The sequence below is a fragment of the Mastigoproctus giganteus genome, chromosome 4 (genome assembly GCF_048544385.1).
Source record: "Mastigoproctus giganteus isolate SK-2022 chromosome 4, ASM4854438v1, whole genome shotgun sequence".
In the NCBI taxonomy this organism is placed as follows: Eukaryota; Metazoa; Arthropoda; class Arachnida; order Uropygi; family Thelyphonidae; genus Mastigoproctus; species Mastigoproctus giganteus.
Window position 1 is genome coordinate 226000372 of NC_143578.1, and position 26169 is coordinate 226026540.

A 26169-nucleotide genomic window follows, 5' to 3' on the forward strand; every position below is an offset into this window, starting at 1 on the left:
CCTAAACGACAACGAGCTTCAAGATGTGAAACTCGGTTTGGTGCAGTCCCTCTCTAAATCATTACGAAAGCTGTTTCCCAACAGAAGAATGTCTTTAAATAGTGCACGAATGTCTTTAAATAGTGCACATAAAGCTACACGTTTGCTGCCTTTGAGAGCGTATCGCATCCATGCTATCCATGAATTGCGGCCAACTGATCATGCTGCTAGGCTTCGTTACTGTAATTGGTTTAGGACCTTTCATAACAACATTCAAGTTTTAGACACGACTGTTTTTTACTGATGAAGCATGGTTTCATCTGAGCAGCTATCTTGGTAGTCAGAATGATCGATTATGGAGTTCGGACAACTCCCATGCATATCATGAAAGTCCATTGTGTTTCGATTAAAATTAGCGGTTAGTGTGCGCTCTCACGGTGCAGGATTATTGGTCTATTGTTTGAGGACACTGTGACATCATAACATTATCAAAACGTTTTAATGCAGTTTATCGCTTCCCTCGAGGTCAATAAGAGGGGTCTTCACCAAGTCTACCCGTCTTTCCGCACGTAAAAATTCAACACTCACTGGACAGATTTTCATGAAGCTTTATATTTGGTTCGTATAGAAATATTTGTCGAGCCTTCCCAAATTTCATTAAAATTGGACAAACAGAAATCCGGTAATTATTATTTCTATACAATTTGTATAGAAAAAATAAATTATATATTATTAAACAAATTATAGAAAAAAATATAATTATAATTATAAATAACTAATTAGAGAAAAAAAAACCGAAAGGCTAAATTTAGAGAGCCTAAAACTATAGAGTTTTATTAAGTGTTAAGTTATAATTTTAGTAATTAATTCACAAGGTAACTATATTTACTTTTCACTTCAGTTAATCATAGAAAAAGAAAAAAATTCAATTAATTTTAATAAAAATTAGAATACGCCCGCAATGTAACGCACTGTGTACATTACCTAACTTGTAATTGAAGTATGTTATCGGATGTTTAGACATTAATTAATAAGAAAAGGTTCAATCGATATCACACTGTCAGCATATGTTTCGTTGGACCATGGAACGCTATTAGAGACTAATCAACGAGCCCCACCGACCACAGAAATCTATTCATATAAATGCAAGTAAAATCGGTTCGAGCCAAATTTTCAATTTATGTTCTCTTAGTTCTTGGGAAAATTTCAAATCCAGTTATTATTTCACAGCCTTCGTTCCGCCCCCTACAAAAATCGGCATAAATTAAAGTACGTTTTCCCATTAATTGACAAGAAAAATGCGGATTGCTACCAAATTTTCAATATATATATTCTGTTGGCCCCTGCAATGGTTCTAACTTCAATTCCGATTTCATAGTATTTCCTCTCCTGTTTCCCCTACAGAAATATTACTATAAATTGGGAACAGAAACATTGATCCATTTCAAAATTTCAATGCTTAAAGTATTTTAGGAATCTTTATAACAAAATTTCATGTCGATGGGTTGACTTATTTTGTTATAAATCATAAATTCTTATTATTTGCTAACACGCCGAAATGTAACGCACTGCGCACATTAGCTAAATTGTTTGAAATAACTGTCAGGGATATTAGCAAATATATGCAGTTGTGGTAAGTAATCCTTAGTTCTATTAAAATTTATTCAGTTATTGTTTAATCACCGCGAAACAGAAGCTAAGCATTTAATTCATATTCTGTTCATATACAAATTATGTTACTTCTATTGTGTCAAAACCGTTTTTACTTTAAAACTAATGGACACTGTTCTGACGGCAACTGTTACTGGTTATACATTTTTATAATATATTGAAGGAATACAGCAGATATTGAGTGTCTAAACAAGTTAAAATTTTCGTTTCCAATATTTTCAAGATAGCATTTATATATATATCTTTATGAAAAGCAGGCTGACCAAAGGTAAAGTGCGGGTATAGATTTGTGAGCTTCACTTCAAGAGTTCGAGTCTGCACTAGTCCACTTTTCTATCTGAAAAGGAGCTCATACTGCTGATGAGTTGCCCTCCTTCCAGTCAGTGATTATAAAATAAGGCTGCAAAACGCAAATCTGTATTTCTGACCAGATCATTTACATTTTAATCAGATTGCTATAGCAAACTTCGTTAACACGATTTTTACTATATAAATTCTAGGAACCTAGTGATTTGTAGTGATCTACGGATGTAATTAATATCAAATGCCCGAAGATGTTTCTCTGCAGTTATTCTGGAAAGGCCCTTTTCCTAAAACATAACTGGCTACCCATTTGAACATCTGAAGCTGTTAAAAGGAAGCCTTAAAACTTTAATGGCAGAAGAAATTTTATAAACATCGTTTGAACTTTTAAAATCGTTACTGTATTTTGCCAATTTCATTCCTCTTATAAAAAGTGAAATAGAAGAGCAGAGCAGAGTAAAACAGCAGAATTATTTTTTTTTTGCTTTGTTTCAAGATTTTTTACGGTTTTCCTTTTTCACTGTTGTCCTCATTAATTTATCAGTTTATTTGATATTTGTATTATCTTTGCTACTCAGCTACATTTTACGAATCCCAACAGACGAACGACGTAGAAAGAATGGTGAAAAAATTGAACAAATAATTAAAAGAATTCAGAAATTCTTTTAATTATTTATGGATTGAAAAAACCCATAACTTTTATGGGCTTTTTCAATCCGTGGCTGAGACAATCTCAAGGAAGGCAGCAAGGTTTTTCTCTCGAAAACTCGGATTTTACGTCCAGCAATTATGGACATAATATACATGGGTGGATGAAACTGTTCTCGGTTTTTTTAACTCTAATATGAATTTTTTTTAATGAACTAGTCCTCGAAGATGGGGTGGACTACACAGTGTCACCTCAAACTGGCTAACTCATCCCCATTTAACAGTATTCAATCTCCACAGCCGATTGACATTAATTTTACCTCATTAACATATTGTTATGCAAGCATTTGTAAAACGCTTCTGTATGAATGAATATTACATGTGAATTAATAGTCAGAATATAATTTGAAGAAAGCCATAATCTCCAAGTATGAATAATGCGAAACATTCAGGAATGCCCTCGCAAGTAACTTACTGCATATAAGCACTATTCTTCCCACACCGAGTGGAAAAGGTCAAGGTTCGACTCCTGTTGATGACGCGAAGAACTTTTAATGGCTTTTTTTTTCACAACGTGGCAGAGTTAGTTGACCTCAAGCAACGGTTGCATGGTTCCCCCCCCTTCCAGAAAGTCGGGTGTTTTTCCAGCAAACAGGCAAATCAACCACAGAACACACGAAATTTACAGACGTAATATATACGGCACAATATGATCCAAGTCGCTCATGCGCCTATAGCCCTACAACAACAACAACTCCAAGAGTGAGAAACTTTCATTTTATAAGAGCCGCAATCGCAGTGGTTTTGGTCATAGTACTGCAACATAAGTTAAGATGTCATAGTGTTCGTGGGAGTACTTTTTAGAAACTGTTTTACCTCTCATGCATTTTTTTAAAACAGTAAGAATTGTTTTCTTAGATACACATTCCATATAGCATCGGTGTAAATACACCATAGTTAACCCATAAACTTGGGCTACGTATGTAGCGTAGAAGGCATCGTTTTAATTGTATCTCATACTGTGGTTGCCTTCACAACGAGATAGCTGATATTGCATTACTTCAAATAAATAACGCATCTCTAGTAGAGAAGACTACTGTTACTTATTTTCACCGGTACCAACTACCCAGACGATCGTTTTGAAGTTATTGGGCTTCATCATCAGTGGGCGGGCAGATACCCAAGTAAATACAACAAGCCATCACAGTTGCGAAGTTATATCCACAATATGAGAGATGCCAAAAGGGTGTGGTAGTAATGTATTTTGAAACGAAATGCACAAAGCATAATCCTTATGGGTTTTGATAATTAACTATATAGTATCGGTGTAAATACACCATTCGCAACTGTGATGGCTTGTTGTATTACCTGAGTACCTGCCCGCCCACTGATGATGAAGCCCAATAGATTCGAAACGATCGTCTGGGTGGTGGTACCGGTGAAAATAAATAACAGTAGTCTTCTCTACTAGAGATGCGTTATTTATTTTAAGTAATGCAATAGCAGCTATCTCGTTGTGAAGGCAACCACAATATGAGATACAATTAAAACGATGCCCTCTACGCTACATACGTAGCCCAAGTCTACATACGTAGCCGATACTATATAGTATCGGTGTAAATGGTGTATTTACACCGATACTATATAGTTAATTATCAAAACCCATAAGGATTATGCCTTGTGCATTTCGTTTTCAAAATACGCACTCCATGTATACGCGATATACGTGGAGCGTGTGTCTAAGGAAACTGTTTTTATTGTCTGTACTACTTCCTTTGTGACTGATATGAGTATAGACGTATCCAGATGTGTTTAGACACGTTGAGACCTGCAAGTCAGATGGCTATATAAATCTGCAAAGTGTTTTTTTTTCCGCATTCAGTTATGTTCGGGTATACTCGCTCTAAGTAATAGTGATTTTAACGTGATTCTGTGTCGAAACCACTTGGCTTCTCAAAAATTAAAACAGATGACTTACTGTTTTTTTTTTTTTTTCATAAAAATAGAAAAAAATGAACTTCCTGTTTATTTAGGAAGCATTATAACCGAGTGGTCAGAGCAGGAGTGCAGTAGCTCACGCTCTTTGAACTGGGGTTCAAGCCCCTGATTGCTAAATACGGTCGATCTGCCAACCCTTCACTGGACCAGCGTGACAGATTATGGTCCACTTCCCTCAACATGAATTGTTGAGGAGGCTTCCATCCTGCAGTGGATTGATAATTGCTGCTGCTTACCCTTATTTCAATATTTGCGATTTATATTTTTTATCAGTTTTCCCTACAACAGCCAGCAGCTGTATGGGTTCATTGTAAGTAGTATGCTTAGAAAGTTCGAGGAAATTACTGTACAGGTTAAAACAGAACTTACCAATTATGTGCCTTTGTCCTGTTCAAAGTACAGCTGTCTCTATAATAGCTCTATGTAAAGCCATTCTCTTCGCATAGAGTACTGGAAAGCTTTCTGGAACTTTTTTTGACGGATGTCGATTTTAGGGCACTCGAAGTGCTGGACTTCCTCCATTGTGGGTGCAGCCCTACACCCACAATGTACCTTTTTAGCAGAGTTATGAGAAATAACTGTAATAGAAAGAAATCAGATGAAGCAAATCAAGAGTGGAAAGGATGTTCCATCTGAAGAATGCGTTTATCTGCCAGAAATTCGATCGCCGTTAATGCAGTGCGAGCCGAAGTACTGTCGGTGAGGCAATATATGATAGAAAAATGGATCGTACAGATGGAACATCCCCAAATCTCCGGCCCCACATGAGTTCATTCTATATCCAAGAGTCATAACTTCGTTGAAAAAGACATTTCAGGTCACTGGAGGAAGTTCAACAGTATGTACTTAAATCGATGTGATCACACCGCCCTACTAATGTTTTATAATGTCCTCGCTGGATGTTCATTATTTTGTACTCATAAGTTAATTTGCATTTATAAATTACATTATTTAACTATAAATTCACACATACGCAACAACAGCAGCATAACAACAGATTTCCCTATCAAGTTTCATTTACGTATATCAATTATGCACTTCTGTATCCACCACTTTGCATCCTACTCAAAGTATGTTTTTTGTAAGGATTGAAAATTAATGAACAAATCAATAAGTTATAGGTCCATCTTTGACCTCATCGAAACTTCGTGAAACCCTTTCAACTCGTTCTGTGTAACAGTTAGCAGGAATATGTATTCTTTCTTCAGTGTAGTCACCACTTCAGCTGTAGAAGATGAACGTACTGGCTGCGTCCTGATCCAAAATTTCAGTTCTTCCCAGAGGTGTTCGATGGGATTAAGACCCCGAATCTGGATAGGACAAGCGAATTGTAGAACTTCATATTCACACTGTTCGCTGTATGGGATGTACATTATTATTTCGCTGGAACACTAAGGGCCAATTTCCATAGATATGCCAGAGCATAGGAGCAACGGAATTGACAGAGATTTCAGTGTACGACTTGGCACTAGTTGTTTTTGGTATCAACCAATGATCGATCCGAGGTCGAACCACAGGTGCAGCCCTACACCAATGATCCTACCTCCCTTTGAACTTCATTTTGTGCTCAATATGCTGCGGTAGTTGATATTTCTCGGGCATTATCCACAGTCATACACCTGACCGTCTGAAGTGAAAACTATAACGCGACTCGTTGCTACATAGCACCTGTTTCCACTGTTCCATAGTGTAAAAACAATGGTCTATGCACCTGTGCAAATGACATTTGACACTTGTAACTACAATGTGTGTTCATATATATGTTTTTAAACTTAACGTGTTAATATCTATATATCTATATATATATTATAATTTGAATATTTATTATGTACACCCCTCTAGCCAAACCAAGCCGTACCGGGGGTGCCCACTGATGTGGAAATAAAAAGATGTTAATAATAATAATAATTTGGTTTCGTTGGCATGATGTAAAGCTTGTAATATATAAATTAAATAGTACTGCTTAGGGTGGTGGTAGTAGTAGTAGTAGTGAATGCAGCCAGTGAATCTAAAGTTATAGTGTTCTGATCGTTTTAAAAGTAATGTTCCGCAAGTGAGTTCCGCATGTTCCACAATATAAAAGGAAAGAGTTAAGGCAAAAACAATAAAAATAATAAGAATGAAAGTAAATTAATAATAAGAATGAAAGTAAAGTAATAACAAGAATGAAAGTAATTTAATAAAGTGAAAAAAAAGTAAGTTAAGCAAAGCTATTCATGCCGTAATGATTCATGATAACATTAGGTTAAGCCTGGAATATGTAATCCGAAAGGGCGGTTGCCTCACTAATATTACTTTATGCAATAATATACGATTCATTTCTATTACTATAACACTACGCTTTGCACGCGCTGAGGACAATAATACAGTACATATTACTTCCATGCAATACAGCCGGCTCAGTTTTACAGCGTTCCTTTTCGGCGTTCACTCTTTGGTTTCATACTTTATTCCTTAACTATTGAAACTATATATATATATATATATATATATATATATATATATATATATATATATACACACATACATACATACAGGGTGGTTACAATTCCGAACATGACAACCACAATTACCGAAGCTCTTCCCACAGAGAACACAAGAATCGCGCAACTCTAAAGCACAAAAGTTGAACAGACTCCAACAAATGGACCAACCATTCCCCAACTCCGCACTTGACTTAATTGACACAATGGACTGCCACAACTTTGTCATTAGAAAAGTACAAAACTCAAAATTATCAACCAGATCACTCCAAGCCTCACCACGGAAGTGTCAGATTAACCTCTTGAATTTAGAGCCCTGGCTAACAACGCTGAAACTGACACCATTGTCTGGAAGTTGGAATCTCATGCTAATCACACATAACCTTTCATTCTTTATTAGACATTTGCAATGACGTTGAACTGTATCAAATATTAACCAATTTCTACTTGGACATTTTAAGTATAAAATACTTAGTATAATTTTACATCGAACTAAAGCCCATACATCAAATATTGCCAGTGTGTTGTTGATTTAACCGTATTGTTGCTGTTTAAAGCAAGTCCGTAATTTCTTGTTCATTCCTGTCTCTAGCCAAATAACCGCGATGAACTTGCCTATATCTCCAATAACTTATTAAAATGTATCACTTTTAAAGTAGAGCTACAAAAAAAAGTTCAAAAAAGCGATATCAAGGTACGTTCGCGCTGCATGTAGCCAGTGTACAAGGTAAATGGTATGACATGAGCGTACGTTTCATTACATGCACCCGCCTTATATACGATAAAAGCAAATACGACAACGGTATTAAGCAAAAGCCATTTACTTATTTATTTTTTGTAGACTGTACCGGCCTAATAAAGACAACCCTCGCCATGTAACAGTAAGTGTAATTGATTGATGGTAGTAGCATTTTAGGCACATCAGTTTGTTTGTTATTTGGAGCATTAGCAACTAAGGCCATATTGCTCCGGGATATGCCGTGGTCATTCCCTGACCTTCCGCATCCTCCGTATTTGGTGGTGACGGGCTCGAACCCCGGTCTAATCAAGGAGCGTGTGCTACGCACTGCTGCTCCTTCCCACCTGGCTACTTAGGCACATCAGAGACTTCAGACCATATTGCACCATATACTGTATATTACGTGTAAATTGCCTGCGTTCTGTGATCGATTTGCCCGTTTGCTGGACAAAAAACTCGAGTTTCCGATAGAAAAAAACACTACCTTTTCCTGAGACCAACTAACTCAGCTACATTATGAAAAAAGGCCCGTGAAAATTTCGCACATCATCACGGGATTTTCCAGGTTACCGGTGTGAGGAGGACGGCGATTATACTAACTGTACTACCGCAAGGTCCCATGAAAGTGTCAAGTACCATACATGGTAGAGGCCAATCAACGTAGTGATATGTAGTAGCGCAGTGTAGCGCAGCGTAGTGTAGCGCATTATGTTATTCGCGTTGAGTGAATGGCTACTTTCAGATTGGCAGGAACTGCTGCCGTATCCGAGTGGTCAAGGGAGAGAGTGCATAAATACGCGTGTTTTGAGTGATCAGGGTTCAACCCGTGACTACTAAACACGGTGCTGTTTCTTGTATTCTCTCTATCTTGAATGCCTCTTTATTTTCTGTCCGTGTGGTCGTCCCGGAGTATAAACAGAAAATTTATTTATTTATTTTACCACTTGAAATGGATCGGCTCCACGGAAACTAAGTTTCCGTGGAGGCGGTCGGTTCATTTCAACTATCGTTCTAATCAGCTGCTGAAATAACACCGTTGAAACCACCCTGGGCCTAGAGTAAATATTAGGAAATAGGAAGAATGAGGGTAAAACAGAGTAGAGAGTTCCAACTGAATGTTGGAACCGCTCCACCTAAGAGAGAGAGACGTTCATAGTCCATATTTTGGATATTAGTCTAAACATAGTCCACGCTGAGTACATCCAAAGACCGTCAAGGCCAGATAAGTAAGCATACCAAGATTCCACCAACTTCAATAGACAGTAGTTCTATAAATTTTCTGTTTATACTCCGGGACGACCAAACGGTCAGAAGAGTTCACAAGATAGACAGAATACAAGAAACAGCACCGTATTTAGCAGTCATGGGCTTGAACCCCGGTCACTCAAGTACACAAGGCATATGTACTTGACGTTGACAATTCAAGCCTGTGACTGCTAAATACGGTGCTGTTTCTTGTATTCTGTCTATCTTGTGAACTCCTCTGACCGTTTGGTCGTCCAGGAGTATAAACAGAAAATTTATAGAACTACTGTCTACTGAAGTTGGTGGAATCCTAGTATGCTAAACAGTCAATGAGAAATACTCAACAAATGAGATAAAGAAGAGACCATCGTAAAAGTGGCAGTCAAAGTGGATCCCTAAAAAAAGGAACGAAATATAAAAGGAACGAAGCTGAAATCAACAGAAGATTTAAAAAAGATAACATCTAGGTCATAAGCGACTTGTATTTTTTTAAAAACAAGCATCATTAATAACAAGAAAACACTGCTCATACTTTCGCGTTCTACGATACACGATTTTCTCAGGTTAGTGAAAATTTTAAGGCCTTTTTCAATTAACAAGAAAAACTGATGTTTGCGATTTTCTGGCATATCTGATGGTCTAAATTTTGATCTTAATTTCTTTAGTGCTATTGCCTAATGATGTGATAATGTTATGCTTTGGCTCATATAGTAGAACGAACAACAAATGAAAAGAAAAATGACTGCCAAAAGGTTATTATATATATATATATATATATATATATATCTCAAGGATATATTTATTTATTTATTTAAAGGAAACTTCGTTGACAAAAAAAGCTTAACTCATTACAGCTACGCATCACATTTACAGTGTAGAAAACAGTAGAAAAATAGAGCAGAGAGAGAGAGAGAGAGAGAGAGAGAGAGAGAGAGAGAGAGAGAGAGAGAAGAGAGAGAGGCAATACTGAAGAAAGATGTTAACCGACGAATAAGAAACATTCCTTTAACTGTCCTTTAACTTAAGTCCTTTTTAAGATCATGAATCATTTAAGGAAAATAACGAAATAATCGGATATGGAATTGATGAAGAAAAAACAAGTCCTTTAAAAAGGAGAAATTATTTCATAAAGAAAATATTTTTAACGAAATACCTTTACAGATATTGCTTTAAAGAAATATCTTCAAATAATTCACATCTCTGATTATGCAGAGCGGATTTAAGAACGGTAACTGGCTGCTGCAAAAATTATGGAAGAGGCAAATAACTTCCGCAATATCCATGAGTGTGCATCGACAAACCAAGAGACAGCAGAAGCATACAGCTTGTGCTGGAATTAAAATGTGTGGCCGCCTGCATAAATTTTCCGTCTCAGTACTGCTCATATTAGCCTATTACCTAATGATAAATCATTACATATACTGTATATGCAAATTAATAAAAAAGTACTTAAGTTATTATACGTTTCAGGAAAATTCTTAAAATGGAAACTTTGAAAAAATAGTACTAAAATCTTAAATCCGGTTCTGTGATCACTATCCAGTTATTTAAGCATAATCCATAAAAATTATGCAGTTTTTGCTTTTTCTGCAATTTAAAAAAATATATATTAAAAAATATTGGTATTAATAGCCTTCAAGCGTAAGTTCATAAACGTAACTCGTATGACTGTAAAAGTGTATGTCCGCGGGCCTATTTACATGTTGGGTGGCTGAAAAACAGGAAAAAAACTGTACGCCCTCCTCCTCAGTTAACCAAAGCCTCGATTAAATAGCACTTGAGGAATCCTTCCACACGTCGAATGAAATCGAAACCCAGATCTCTCCAAGCGGGTCGCATACGGCGATGTATTATGGCGATTAAAGCTACCACGGAGGGCTTAGTAGTAGAAGATACAGTATTTGCTGCAAGCTTTACTAGTCTCTTTGTTGTTCGGTTCCAACCAAATAGCACCTTGCACTACACAACGGGTTGAATAACTAATGGCCATATACTTTGTAGTGAAAGAAAAGAAAAGAAAAGAGACAGTCAGGAACATACCTGGTTGAGATAAAAAAAATTAGTTCGTGGGGGGGGGAGGATGTTTACTCTCGAAACAAGGGCCGATCCTTAGAGTGGGGGGAGATGAAGCAAATGAAATGCACCCGAGTCGTAGACGGAGATCCCGACAAAAGGGTAGAAACGTTCAATTCAGTCAAGGAGAACTTCCTTAACTGAATTGCTATCCTTTTCAACTACATTTAAGTCTTGCACTCTTGTTCCCTGAACTCGTCTAAGGCTAGTCCTGTTAGTAAAACGAATATTTTTTTAGAAATAAATTACTTTAAACAAAGTTTTCGTATTTTTTTATATTCTAAAAAGCAATTTCTGTAATTTTTAATGTATAAACTTTACAGCAAAAAATTTAACTTTCTGTATTTTCAAAATCGAATTCGAACCACAGCCTTTCCCTTACACAACGGTGTCGTTGTGTATTATATCACTGTGACTCCTGAAACAAATCAGGAAGCATAATTTCTGTTGTATTTAAACAAAAAAGAAGAAAATAAAGATAAGATGCAATGTTCCATAACTGTTGACAAGCATTCATTTTAAATCATTTAACTACCTGTGTGTGTGTGTGATTAAAAATGAAGTATGTAATGTCCAATGTACAGATTGCCAATCCCATAAGAAGTATGGTATAGTCAGTAAAAAACTAAGTATCTTGTATATTTATACATTTAAAAGGAAATAAAATGCAATCAGTAATTATGTAAGAGAATAAATTAGTAATAAACTTAAAAATACTGTATATATAATTATACAGATAATAATTATATCATAGAGATGTATTAAATTTAAATTTAATACAAACTCTAAAGGGATTAGGAAAGTATGAATGATAATTATCAATATATACATCAATATAAATATAACTGAATTGTAAATTTGCCCCAATTCTAATAATTCTTTACACAGCCAGGGCTCTCACTTTGCAATTGGGCATTTCCACTCCCAGCTTGTCCGAATATTTTCCTACTTTTTTCTTCACTTTTTTTTTTACAAACTATCTTGACTTTTTATCACTTAATCTATTATATTATTCAAGGGATTATTAGTACTATTTATATTCTGTTTATTCTATTTCTTTTATGATCTCCTTTTTTCTTGTCCATATTCCGTTAGTCTTCTTAATTCCTAAGGAGCTCTCATAGCCCTACCATATAGCCCTACCTATATACTTAGACATTATTAATCTCCTCTTTTATACCTATTTCCTCTAATGCCAAGGCCCATATGTTTAGAGGTAGGGTTTTACACTCCCAGCTTGCCTAGGTACTTATCTTTATTATCAGATAAGTATTGCTTTCTTCTTGATTATTTTGCAGAGTTTGTCTAAACTTCATTCCTAGCCTCTTCTCACCATAGCTTGGTTTTCAGTTCCCCCCAACATCTACCAATATTCAAATTTGCAATTCAGTTTTATGGCATACATTTAATCACTAATTTAAATTCAAATTAACAATTACTTACATTTCGTCGGGGCTATCCTCCATACCGCTGCTGTTACAGTGGTGTGGAGGGTAGTCCCGAGATGAATATATAGTATAACGAAACAGTTTGTTGCCCTGAATGAATTATTAATGATGCACTGACTTGAAGAAGTTGGCAACAATAATCGATCCTTTAAATTTATGTTAATATCGATGTCTATATAATCCCACATATCTCCTTAGCCTCTTTTAGAATTTCAAATGTAAATTAATACCCTATGACATGATTTATAACTATAATTTAATTCTAATTTATTGCTAATTTATTCTTTTAGATAATTATTGTTTGCATTTTATTTTCCTTTTTCAATGCATTAACATACTTCGTTTTACAGCTTCTTTAAACTGTTCTTATGCTTATTTTATTTCTTCTTACTATCCTTTACTTTTTATTGTAGTGGCAATCAATACATTGATTATATATATATATATATATATATATATATATATATATATAATTCTGTTTAATTGTACTGTAAATATATAGACTTGTATGATAACATATGGGACCCACTTCAAGGATGAATTTATGGCCTAAAAACCAATAAAAAAGTTCATGTAAACGAAAACATAGGTTTGATTTTTTTTCTTGTTTCCGGGTTACAGCCATTTTTCTGTTACGACAACTATTTACTATTTATTTGCTTACGTTTAAGTAAATGCTCAAATTTACCACAGTGCCCCTGAATAAAAGCCTGCAAACGCCTCATCATAGACTGTCTCACCGGCTCAAAAGTTCCAGGTGTCTGGCGGGTTTGTTGCTCAGCTGCTGAAGGATCTACCACCATCTGAAACTCCTTTTCTAAATGAACCAGTTTCAGCAAGGCATTCATGTATTCTCTGAAAGATCTTATCTGACACATGACGATTAGGGACGTTTTCTGCATTCAGAAGCCTTGCCTCGGTTGCATTGCATCTAGTAAGTTCATACATGAGATGCATGTCTGCCATCTCTTGATTGGAATAAGCCTCCGTTATCATAGCACAAGCACAAAATCAAAATGTCAATAAGAAGCTCCAAATGTAGTTCCCTCAAGAGAACTAACTGAAATCATCTTGATTAGATAACTACAACAAGGCCCTCTATAAGATAGAGGGCCTTGTTATAGAGAGCCTCTATAACAGTTGAATGGAATCAGCTATGCTAACTCAATTTGTGGAAAGAATTGCTGGAAACACAAAAATGGCTGTAATTCGGAAACGACGCGAAATCAGACCTATGTTTACTTGAACTTTTTTTATTGTTTTTAGGTCCTAAACCCATCCCTGAATTGAGTAACACATATTACGATGCACCGTGTGTGTATATATATATAAATTTGGTCCTTATATATATAAACACTATGAAATACGCTAAGAATATAAAATGAAACCAGAACAGCTATCTTGATTCTTAATCAACGTCATTATAACTTTTTGGTGCCTTGGTTTTATATATATATATATATATATATATATATATATATATACTAGACTTTCTGTTTTATTATTTTTTGCTGCATAAGGACCACCGCTATGCAAATCTATTCCATCGGCGGTCTGATTTTAGTATCATTCAGTCGTTGCATGGATTTGTTTAGCGTTCGAAATGCAGTGATTCCCTGATTATTATTGGCCATGTGGTCCTTTGTCAAGATGGGGCATAATGGTCAGTCTACTTTGTTTCATTTTATTAATTATTATTTTCAATTTATTTGGTCATGTAATGTTGTTAGTCTACGTTTCCATAGATTTCACATAATTCGGAAACAGGTGCCATCAAGGGGGCGCCGCTAAATTTCTTTTAATTGGCTAATTTTCTAAATTATTTTAGGAACGTTGTTTCAACACTACCCTCTTCTTATTTATCCCCCCCTATATATTTTTCTGTTATTGTTATGTTATTTTATTTGGCTAAGTTCTTTTTCACTCTACTGGTTTGCCATGCTACTGGCAAATATCCTATTTTAATTTAGCTTGTTATAAGCAACATGTAGTGGATTGTGCTTTTCTGCTGCCACTGATGTTAGCTTTCCTACTATTTTTTCTTATTTATTTTTAAAATATATTTTTATTAATTTCTATCTCTCTATTTAATTTTTGGATTAATTGGATTATAGATATATATATATATATATATAATTTTGTAAAGTTAATTAAAATATTAAAAAATTGATAATTAGCTAATGGGCTGTATACCAATGGCATTGTTAGAATATATTTTCGATCACTGCGAAAGACATTAAGATAGGTTTTATAAAGCACATAACTTGGAGTATTAACTATAAATATAACACTATTCCTCATGAAAAAGTTATAGTTTATTTGAACAGTGAAGTGCCAAAAAATTATCTCAATTTAATATTCAATTACCTCGCCAGATTAGAGATCAAATATCACTGGTTCGTTTTTGTTGAATCAATTGGTTATTTGATCCATGGCAAATGACGCAAGAAAGAAAGCAAGCGTATACAGTACAGCCAAAAAAAAAAAAAAAACTCCCATCTCACGTGTCTGTCCCCTCAACAGTTTTGTCCAGTTCTTTCTTTAACTTATTCAAACTATCGACATTGAGAACAATAGGTGGAATTTGGTTCCAACAATCACTGTCCACTGGCTGAAGCAAACTTGCGCACATCTATCCTGCAACCATCCTTCCTCAACTTATTCAAACTATCGACATTGAGAACAATAGGTGGAATTTGGTTCCAACAATCACTGTCCACTGGCTGAAGCAAACTTGCGCACATCTATCCTGCAACCATCCTTCCTCAATTTGAATTTATATCCCTTCATGTGTGTAGCTGAAAAAGAAGAATGCCATTAGCATTCAGCTTATTCAATCCGTTCAAAACCTTAAACACCTAAATCAGGTTACCTCGCGGATGCCCAGTCTCTAGACCCTGCAATTTGCAAAATTTAAGCCTTTCTTGGTAAGACACCCCTCTGTTCCCCTCACCAATCTCGTTGCATCTTCTCTGTACTCGTTCCAGCAGCTATACATCCTTCCTAAAATGAAGCCTCCAGACCTGTATGCAGTACTCAAGGTGTGATCTGATCATTGCCTCATACAAAGAGATAATCACCTCATCCCTTCAAGCAAAGTTCCTGTATATCATTGACAAGACTCCATGAGCTGCTCTAGCAGCCTCTTCACTGCTGTGAAAACTTCATATCTGACGGTACAGTTATACCCAGAACTTTCTCATTTTCCACTGTACCGAGAGTAAGTACCACACAGTTGTTATATTAATCTGGGATTATTATTACCCATATGCAGTATCTTTCATTTGTCAACGTTAAACTTTGTCATTTCTCAGCCCATCCTAATTTTCTAGATCTTGTCGCAGCATCACAGCTTTATTACTGTCATTAACCACCCTGGAAACCTTTGTATCATCTCCAAACTGAGACATTAAGCCCAATACTCGTATGTTTTATCAATATCATTAATAAATATAGAAAGAAACAATGAGGCAAGCACTAATCCCTAGGGGACTATATAGGTTGACACAGATTCCTGCGTCTTACTACAATGAATAGTAAGATGCTACTGTTCCTTATAGTAGGATGCAGTACAATAGGGTGTGGGACCACATACACGTCAAAAAAAAAAAAAAAACAAACAAAACCGATTTAATGAGGCATGATATTGTTAAGCTACTATATTATTAAAATTATAAAATAAATAATGGATAATAAACAACAATCCAATATATTTAGGGAGGAATGCACATTCAGTTGTCACTTTATTATGCATACCTCTATAATAGCAAGCATTTTCCCCTTCAGCCTTCAGCATAACCTGAGATTCGTTGTGGCACGAACTCAACGAGGTGCCACGTGGATGCTGGTGCATGCTGACAAATGCCTTTCTATAGTGGTTTTAAACAGAATGGTTGCGATTTCTATTCTGAAGAGCTCGCTCCACCTCATCAGGCATCATCTCAATTGATTAAAATCTGGGAAGGAAACTGCAGTAGGCTGAATTCTCTCTTATGTTCCTGGAATCAGTTCTGCACAATTTTGTCCTTACTTACATGGCACATTATCCTGTTGGAATAACCCAGTCAGACAGATACACTGCAATCATGAAGGAATTCGCCTGGTTGCAAGCGATTTAGAGATAACCTGTAGTATCCAAATGATGTTACTCCACTGGAAGCAAGAGAATCCAATATACATACACGAATGCACTCTCCACACCATTATATCGTCACTACCCTGCATTATTTACGCCATAATATGATTCTCCCATCAGTGTGAAACAAGAGGGATTGGGATCCGTCAGACCAGGCAACGTGTTTTCATTTCTGTATTGCTCAGTGTTGGTGCTTCTATGCGCATAGTACCCGCGCCTTCTCGTTTATTTTTATTCATTTTTATTCTTTCCCCACGAGAGGAATTACACTTGTTTCGGTTGTCGGCTGCGACACCCCGTCAGTGAGAAGATACTTCAACTTGTGCGTCCTGAAATGTCTCTTTGGTTACCATTATTGTAGTGAGCTGTTATTTTACTGAATATAACCATTCTGTTACCCTGCAAAAGTCTTTGGCTCTCGGATGAGCGAGCTGTTTCCGGCCACAGGATCGCTGTTCGCTGGATGCTATTTGTTGGATTAATCTTGATACATTCGGGACACAGTCGCACATGAAAATCCCAGCAAGATTGCAGTAACCGAGATATTCATACTCACACCGACTACCATACTGCATCTAAAGTCACTTAAATCTTTCGTCTTGCCCATTCTCGCACTAAATTGCACGCACAGCATCCTTACGTTTCTGCGCGCCTGATTTATATCACATGGTTACGGACACATGATACTGTTACTCAAGGAGAGCCCCTAATAAAGTGGCCGCTGGTGTGTGTGTGTGTGTGTGTATATATATATATATATATACACACAACACACGCCATTTAATCTCTTTTCTCTTTGCTATCTTTTTACTTTTTATCCTTTGTTTTTCCGTCCGTTGGGCGATTCAGAAATTCTTGCTTTCCTTCTTCTTTACGATTTTCACCTGTTTTTTATTTTTACTACCTTTTCCCTTCCCGCACTCTGTTTTATTTCCCTTTACCTTTACATTATATATTCTCAAGTTATGTACATGAATTCAATGTATTCATTATCATTATTCTTTTTTAATTCATTTATACTTTAATTTAATTTCCTTAACTTGATTACATACACTGCGTTGGCTGTACCTTACTTATGTTTTTGGAGGTTCTATCTTTTTCTCCCTCCTTTTTTTTTCTTTATTGTTTTTAATCTTTCCTCCATTACCATAAGTTTGTATAGAAACGCAGTGTTTTGGTACATGATCAGGTGTAGTCTCCTGATGAAATTCCGGATCTGTGTAACAACTTTCTTTAGTTTGCATCCAGCCTTTTTTTTCACCTTATTTACCGTCTTCCCACTCTCAGTTTGATGCTCACTATTTTTCTTTATTAATTAATCATATATTTTTGCTTTCCCTTTCAGTTTCTCTGCGTTTAATTGGCTCATTGATTCAGCCTTTAATTTTATAATTCTTTTTTAGGTTCTTATTATTCTTTTTCTCTTTATTTCTCATTCTTTTCTCTTTTTTTTTCACTTTGCTTCTTCTATTAGGCTCGACACCTTGTGTTTAATATTGCTACATCTTATTATATTTTCTATTAATTCTTTCTGATGTCAGCCATATACTTTTGTATCCTGTTTTTGCAGCTTTGCGCACTCAAGTGCAATTCACACACACACACACACACACACACACACACACACACACACACACACACACACACACACACACACACACACACTTCTTATCGTCCAACGTGTATTGAAACCCTTCAAACTTCGGGAGTAATGGTTAATTCCAGAGGTTATATGATACGCATATAGCACGACCGGTTAAAAGTATCATATGAAAGACATGCGTACCGACTGGCTGGTAAAATAACCATATAAGAAGAGAAAAGGAGACGTAATCCCTTTGAAGAGGTGTAATACTGGTAGCAGGGTCTCACACGGTGAGCACGTCGATTTTCCAGATAGCAGAAAGAGTGGGACACTCAAAATCACTTTAAAATTAACAAATGTTTATAACTATTGTTATAGTTATGCAGCCATTCTTTCATTGTTCTTCTTTATTGTACCTGCAATGCTTAAAATATATGAGATAACGATATTAGTACCCTTCACTGCCACAAGGCCAAACGTTATATATATAAAAAAAAACAAACCCATGAAAGTTCCTCCAGTCAGGAGAGATTTCAACCCATGCTTTTTCCAAACGGAATGTGAGAATGACGATTATAACCATTCTAGCCCTACGCGGCTAGCGTAGGGCAATTCATCCCAAGCCAAGTAATTATCATTAATGATAACCCGAACATGTCCATAGTTAAAAAGAATGGTGAGGGGGAAATCGCAAGGGCACACTTAATGAGCGACCCGAGAGACAGTTGGCAGAATTTGAGTTCACTGAATGGGTGCCGACCGGGCTAGCCCAGTGGGTAAAGTACCTGCCCGGCAACCCAAAGGTCGCGGGTTCGATTCCCGCCTCGGGCTTGGATCAAAGTACTGCAAAAACCTTGGGAGGTGCAATATGGCCACAGAAGCCGATGCGCCAACAACTACCAAATCAAATCAAAAAAAAAACTGAATGGGTAACCGTGGAAGGGAACCTGCAAGTAGCAGAAGCTGTCTCTCAGAAAAACACGTCACAGCCTATCCTGATGCAGAGAATGGACGAACGAATGCATGACAGCAGCGACATAATACCTATAGTTCAAGCATTTGACGTATGCACCTCGGTATGGCGAATACCCTAAGGATTGTATTGCATCAACAATGCACTTCATTGGTGGTAGTATGACGGTGTGAGTCTGTTTCACGTGATCTGTTCCACTGGTTGTTATCGATGAAACCATGAATACAATTGCCTTGGCTGTTATCGGTAAAACTTTAACGGCATTGTAAATAATTATCTGTAAGAAGGGCCATATTTGTATAAGCTTGACGAACTAGCTGCAGCGTTAAGTAATGAACAGAGCCCGATTCACACATAACAAAAACTTATAAAAGATCTGTCTCCAAGGGACTAGGTACCTCTTAATACCCATGGAGTCATATTGTTACAAGGTATTACAAATTTCTTTTCCTAACAAGATGTATTTAAGTATCTTATTACATGTTAGAATATATTGTATGCATATAGATTAAATTTATAAATGCAATGTCTCTGTTTAAAATGAAACAAAGTTTATGTGGAATCTTCTGTCTTATTTCTTGTTTTTCTCTTCAGTTGTCCGACACCTGGATGCGATGGGAGTGGCCATGCGAATGGCAGCTTCCTCACCCACCGTAGCCTGTCAGGCTGTCCGAGAGCCTCGCAGGCCATGAAAAAGGCCAAGCTTTCGCCCGAAGATGTGAACAGCATGAAACCGCAACAAGGTAAATAATTCAAATTCATCATTTTTGAAACATAATTCTTTTTATCATTATGTCTGTTATATGTCATGATGGAATATATTGAGAATTTCTAATACTTTCACTGGTTAACTAGAATTTCTGTACATTTTAGATGATTGTTTTAATGAAAGTAATAAAAACGGACTAATTGATATTTTGCGCACAAACTACTAATTTATACAGTGACACAATGCTATGTTCCCAACAGTTTTTTTTTTTTTTTTGATCGCGTTCTTTTTTCTTTAATTTCAAATTCTTGGTTAAGGGGGAGACTGGTGTTATGGTGTTATTTGGTTTTTAGGAGCATTAGCAACTAAGGCCATATTGCTCCGGGAATATGCGGTGGTCATTCCCTGACCTTTCCGCATCCTTTGTATTTGGTGGTGACGGGCTCCAACCCCGGTCTAATCAAGAAGCGTGTGCTACGCACTGTTACTCCTTCCCACCTGGCTACGGAGGCGCCGTTAAGGGGGAGACATATGCCCTCTCTGCCCACCCCTAAATACTCCACTATTCCCAAGTGTGTACGCCCACCACTTTATTTTATATAGCACGCGGTAGCTATAGCAACATGACCGTACCGTCGTACAGTAAAATCCAGTTACAACGAACTTCTTTAGGTATAGGAATCATTTCATTCTGCCGAAATTTCGTTACAATATTCATGAAAATTAAAAATATTTGTTAACTTTTTACAAAATCTACACTATAAAAGTTATACAGTGCTTTTTACACAATAGAATACTACTGAGTACTAGTGGTACTCAGTAGTATTCTATTGTGTATTCAAAAACGGCATTTGAGTTAATGAATAACACGGGTCAAGTATATTGGGAAATATACATCGGGGGAAAAAAATGTAGAATTGACAGATCTTTGGATGCTGATTCCAAACCTGTTTTTTTCAGTTTTATAGCAAGTCTAGTTTTTGTGATGAGATCGATTCCATGAATATGTGACTACTATACCACTCACATTCCTATTCAGCCAACCTACATGAATATAATTCTTATTTATTTATTATTAGTTTATACATTCATATTTATATAAATTGTTTAAATATACTTACATCCATTTTCTTTCTAATTTAATTATTTGATTATAAATTATTTCAAGTAAGATCCGGTAAACTGCTGAAACACATTCATGCCTCGAAAGTGGAAAAATCCCCCTAACAAATTCTGTTATGTGTGTGGCTCTTTCCAAACGAAATCAAACTGCATACAATAACGACGGAAATTCGGAAAATTTACCAATTATACTTTAGTTGTCCTCTAGGTGGCCACAAAAAAGGCGTAGGCATCACATGTTATTTTATTGCTTGTTTGAATAGATCACGTGATTGGTTGAACAAAAGAAAGAAGTCGATGCCGTTTGCTATGCCCATGATATGTAAGGAGCCAAGAGACAATGTGAATGTAGAGAGATTTTCAGCGAAGAATTTTTGTTTATATTTGTTTACACAAGACTGTTTATCCGAACCTGGATTCGGCGACGAAACCAATCCCTTACAATGACAGTAGCAATTCCGGTACCTCCATAGTAGTAGTAATGGAGGCATGTGATGCAAGTGTATGAGATTATGTAGCATCAGCCAAAAAAAAAAAAAAAACAATTTCACACATCCATTCCCTCTAAAAGTTTCTCCAGAATTTATTTAAGCTATCAACTTCCACAACGAGAGATGGAAGTTTATTCCAGCAATTAACCACCCGCTGGCTAAAGGCAAATTTCCACACATCTATTCTACAACTGCCTTTCTTCAATTTGAATTAATGTTCCTCAGATCCGTAATCTGAGCAAACGGAAGAATTCCATCAGAATTCAGCATGCTCTACCCATTCAGAGTCTTATACACTTCAATCAGATCACCTCGCAGGTGCCTAGTCTCCAGTCGCTGCAATTTGCAGAACTTAAGCCTTTCTTGGTAAAAGGATCCCTTCGTTCCCCTCACCAATCTTGTTGCCCTTCTTTGTGTAACCTCAAGCAACTCAACATCCTACCTAAAATGAGGTCTCCAGACCTGAACGCAGTACTCAAAGCGTGGCCTGACCATTGCATTACACAAAAGGATAATCACTTCCTTATCCCTGCTAGCAAAATTCCTGTATATCATTCACAATACGTCGTGACCTGCTCTGGCGGCCTGTCCGCATTGCTCAGAAAACTTCATATCTGACTGCACAATTACTCCCAGATCTTTTTCATTTTCTACCAGCCTTGAGGTCCTTGAGGTTGTCACAGACATTCTCTCAGATATGCCAGACAAACTGTACTTGCTACCTGGGAGTCTAAAACGCTGATGGAACTGATATTCAGGTGACACTCAAGTAAAGTGGACTCAATTTCGGCGAAGTCCGGACTGTCTGCGACAGCCAAATCCTCTGCTTGCACCTTCACGATGGTGGGACTGTTAGTAATCCTGGGTATAACCTCCATGCACAAGTACATGGTGGATGATCACCCAGGTGTGAACCAACGTAAGCAAGGGGTCGAGGTGTGGCGCCCACACCACATGGAGGAACGCCGCCCTCTATGTTACCAGGCAGTACTAGGTGGTAGATGACTCTCATCAACCGGTGGAATACCACCACTTTGCTTATTGGAGGCATGAAGTGGTGGAACCCATTTTAGTCTCTAGAGCTAAATTCCGGTCAACCCTTCCCTATCTCTTCCATCATGCAGTATGATTGATGACTTTTAAGGTTATGATGAACTTTGTGGCGAGATCTAATATTCCTTACATTTCGAGGGTACAGCTCTAAAACGGTGTTCGCAGGCCGGCCGCTAGTTAGTACACCGGACCGAACCTATTGGAAACTCTAGGAGGCTTCCGGATCAGCTAATGTATAATCTTGCTACCTTGGAGGGAGTCCGAGTAGTGTGTATGCGGGGAGCATTGTCGAGGCCACGTTATGTCAAGGATCTGGGTATATTCTTACCACGTGTACGTCATATCCAAAAATTTCATTACTTCATACAGCATGTCCCACCCACTTTTTCTTACTATTGAATACACCATGAATTGTCAAACTAATAGAGCAAGCTTATCTGCGAAAAGATCTAAACCTCCCAAGCACTTCCTAATTCATTTCTCAAATATACATGGTCTCAAATCTAATCTCAACAATGTCCATTTCCACTTGCAGTCTGCCAAATCCCATGTACTTTTTCTGACAGAATCTCAGTTATCGGTTTATTCAACTGCTGCTCATCTCAGATGCTCAAATTATTCGCTGTATGATTCCTTTCGCCTGCAAGGTGGTACTTTGCATATGTCCGTTCTGGTATTCCCTGTCAGCGATTTGGCAATTTGGAATCTCCTCTCTTTGATTTTCTCTGGCTTAAAATCTCTCTACCTCATTGTGTCAAATTCATCTGTTGTCTCTACCGTTCTCCCAACTCCACTAATCACTTGGAACTCCTTGACTTCCTCTCTTTGCAACTTGACTTTCTCCAGTCCAACTTTACTAACAGTAAGGTAATTTTCTTTGGTGATTTTAATGTTCACAACTCCAGCTGGCTTCCGTTTTCTAGTCACACCGACCCAGCAGGTCGAGATGCTGAGGCTTTTGCAATTACTAATGACCTAGCACAGATTGTTCATTTACCTACAAGAATACCGGACAATCCTAATCATACAGCCAATACGCTTGATCTTTTTCTCACAAACAACCCTTCTAAGTACACGGTCGAAGTGAGAGGTCCTTTAGGCACTTCAGATCACAACTTCGTGATTGTCTCTTCTCCAATGGAACCTTTATCTCATGGCTATTCCCAACCTCATGTTGTTTGGCATTACAAGAATGCAAAATGGGATGACCTGCGAGACTTCTTTTCTTCTTTTCCTTGGTTGGATTACTGTTTCAAAACTTCTGATGTCAACGTTTTCCCAGATCGTGTCAGTGAAATTATTCTTGCAGGAATGGAATCCTTTATCCCACACTCCACTTTAAAATCTCGTCCTTTATCTAAACCTTGGTTTTCCAATAAATGTGCTAAAGCTGTTCAAAAGAAGAATGTTGCATATCGTAATTTGCTTCTTTCTAATTCTTCAGTTTCATTTTCTGCCTACACCAAAGCTCGCAACAATTGTAAAGCAGTTATTAATCAGTCCAATCTAGAGTTTGAACAGGCTAAGAGTAGAAAACTTGCTTTTTGCCCTAATGGTAGCCGAGCATTCTGGTCTCTTGCCAAAGGTATTGGCTGCAACTTTTGGCCATCTCTGCTCCCACCTTTGTTCAAAACCAGATGGTTCTGTTGGCACTTCAGCCAAGAATAAAGCTGACCTGCTAGCATCCCATTTTTCTTCCAGCTCATGTATTAATGATCTTGGTAAAACACCTCGCACCATTCCCAACACGCTCCATTCAATGCCTTCTGTGGTCTTCCGTCAAAAGGATATCAGAAGGATTTTGATGAATCTTGATGCTAAGAAAGCTCCAGGTCCTGATGGTATTTCTCCACTTGTTCTCAAAACCTGTGCTCCTGAACTTACTCCTATTCTTTGCCGCCTTTTTTTCACTTTCTTATTCCAAACGTGTTTTTCCTTCTGCTTGGAAATTTGCTCATATCCAGCCAGTTCCTAAAAAGGTTGACAAATCCCTCCCATCCAGTTATCATCCCATTGCAATTACTTCTACTCTTTCTAAAGTAATGGAGAAATCAATTAACCGCCAACTCTTAAACTACCTAGAAACCTTCCGTCTGATCAACGATCGCCAGTATGGATTCCGTCAGTGTGGATCCACTGGTGATATTCTGGCTTATGTTACCCATTTATGGACTAATTCAATAGAAAGGTTCAGTGAAACACAAGTAGTTGCTCTTGACATCTCAAAGGCTTTTGATCGTGTTTGGCATAAAGGTCTTCTAAACAAGCTTCCATCTTATGGTTTGCCAACTGTTTTTAGTAATTGGTTACCCAGTTTTCTCTCTGATCGCTCACTGAGGGTGATGGTAGATGGCTCTCTGTCTTCTAACTTTGTATATTAATGACCTTCTTCCATTAACTGGAAATCCTATCCATAGTTTTGCCGATGATAGCACATTGCATTCCACTTTATATTTTGAGAAACCTTGTCCTGCTCAATCAGCTTCAACTTCTCGAAAATCTGCTACCAATTCCTTAAATGCCGATCTTCAGGTAATTCTTCAGTGGGGCAAAGACAACTTAGTTGATTTCAACCCTTCTAAAACTCAGTCTTGTCTTATATCTCGCACTAAGGATTCTTCTGCTCCTGTGCTTATCTTTAGTGACACTCCGATTTCTAGGCAAAATGATATATCTCTTTTGGGGGTTACCCTGATTTCTAATCTCTCTTGGGTCAAGCACATTACAAATATTGCTTCCTCTGCATCTAAAAAACTTGGTTTTCTCTTTCGCTCTCGCCGTTACTTTTCTTCCAAACAGCTGCTCACTCTGTATAAATCGCAAATCCGTCCAGCCATGGAATATTGTTCCCCCATCTGGGGTGGTGCCTCCAAAACCTCTCTCAGGCTTCTTGATTCCATTCAGAAGAGGGCAGTTAGGTTAATTAATGATTCATCTCTAACAGTCTCTCCACTCGCTTTCTCATAGACGTACTGTTTCTGCTGCATGCCTCTTCTACAGATACTTCCATGGGCACTGTTCTTCTGAATTGGCTTCTATAATTCCCGCTCTCTCTTTCAAAACAGTCCGAACACGTGCCACCACCAGCCAACATCCATTTACTGTCCAACTTCAAACCCACAGAACCAACTTTTCATCTTTCTCATTTATTCATTCAACTGCCGTTTTCTGGAACAACCTTCCTTCATAGTATTTCCTGAAAATTACAATCTACAGATGTTCAAGTCCAATGTCCACAAATATCTTCTTTCATCTTCTCAACCTCCAACCCAAGCACGGTACTAAGTACTATAGATTCTAATAGCTGTCGTGTTTGGGGTTCACATAAAAAAAGCCTAAGTGTAGTACCACACAGTTGGTACATTTCTCTGGGATTACTTTTACCCATGTAACTTTGAATTTGTCAATGTTAAACTTCAGTTGCCATTTCTCAGCACATCTGCCCAAATTTTCTAGATCCTGTTACAGTAGCGCACTGCCATTACTGTCATTAACAACCCTACCAACCTTTGTA

The 26169-nt window shown here is 37.2% G+C and overlaps 1 protein-coding gene across 3 annotated transcripts in view; it reads left to right on the top strand.

Moving 5' to 3' along the window:
• The window catches only part of LOC150087442 (uncharacterized), a 667812-nt gene that overhangs the window by 592389 nt on the left and 49254 nt on the right, over nucleotides 1-26169 (top strand). For all 3 annotated transcript variants that reach the window (XR_016546883.1, XM_090372072.1, XM_090372073.1), the window contains one exon: nucleotides 19875-20023. Coding sequence is in view for 2 of the 3 variants with exons in the window: in XM_090372072.1 (XP_090228198.1) it covers nucleotides 19875-20023 (149 nt within the window). In the remaining variant the exon portion in view is untranslated. The remainder of the gene's footprint in view (nucleotides 1-19874; nucleotides 20024-26169) is intronic.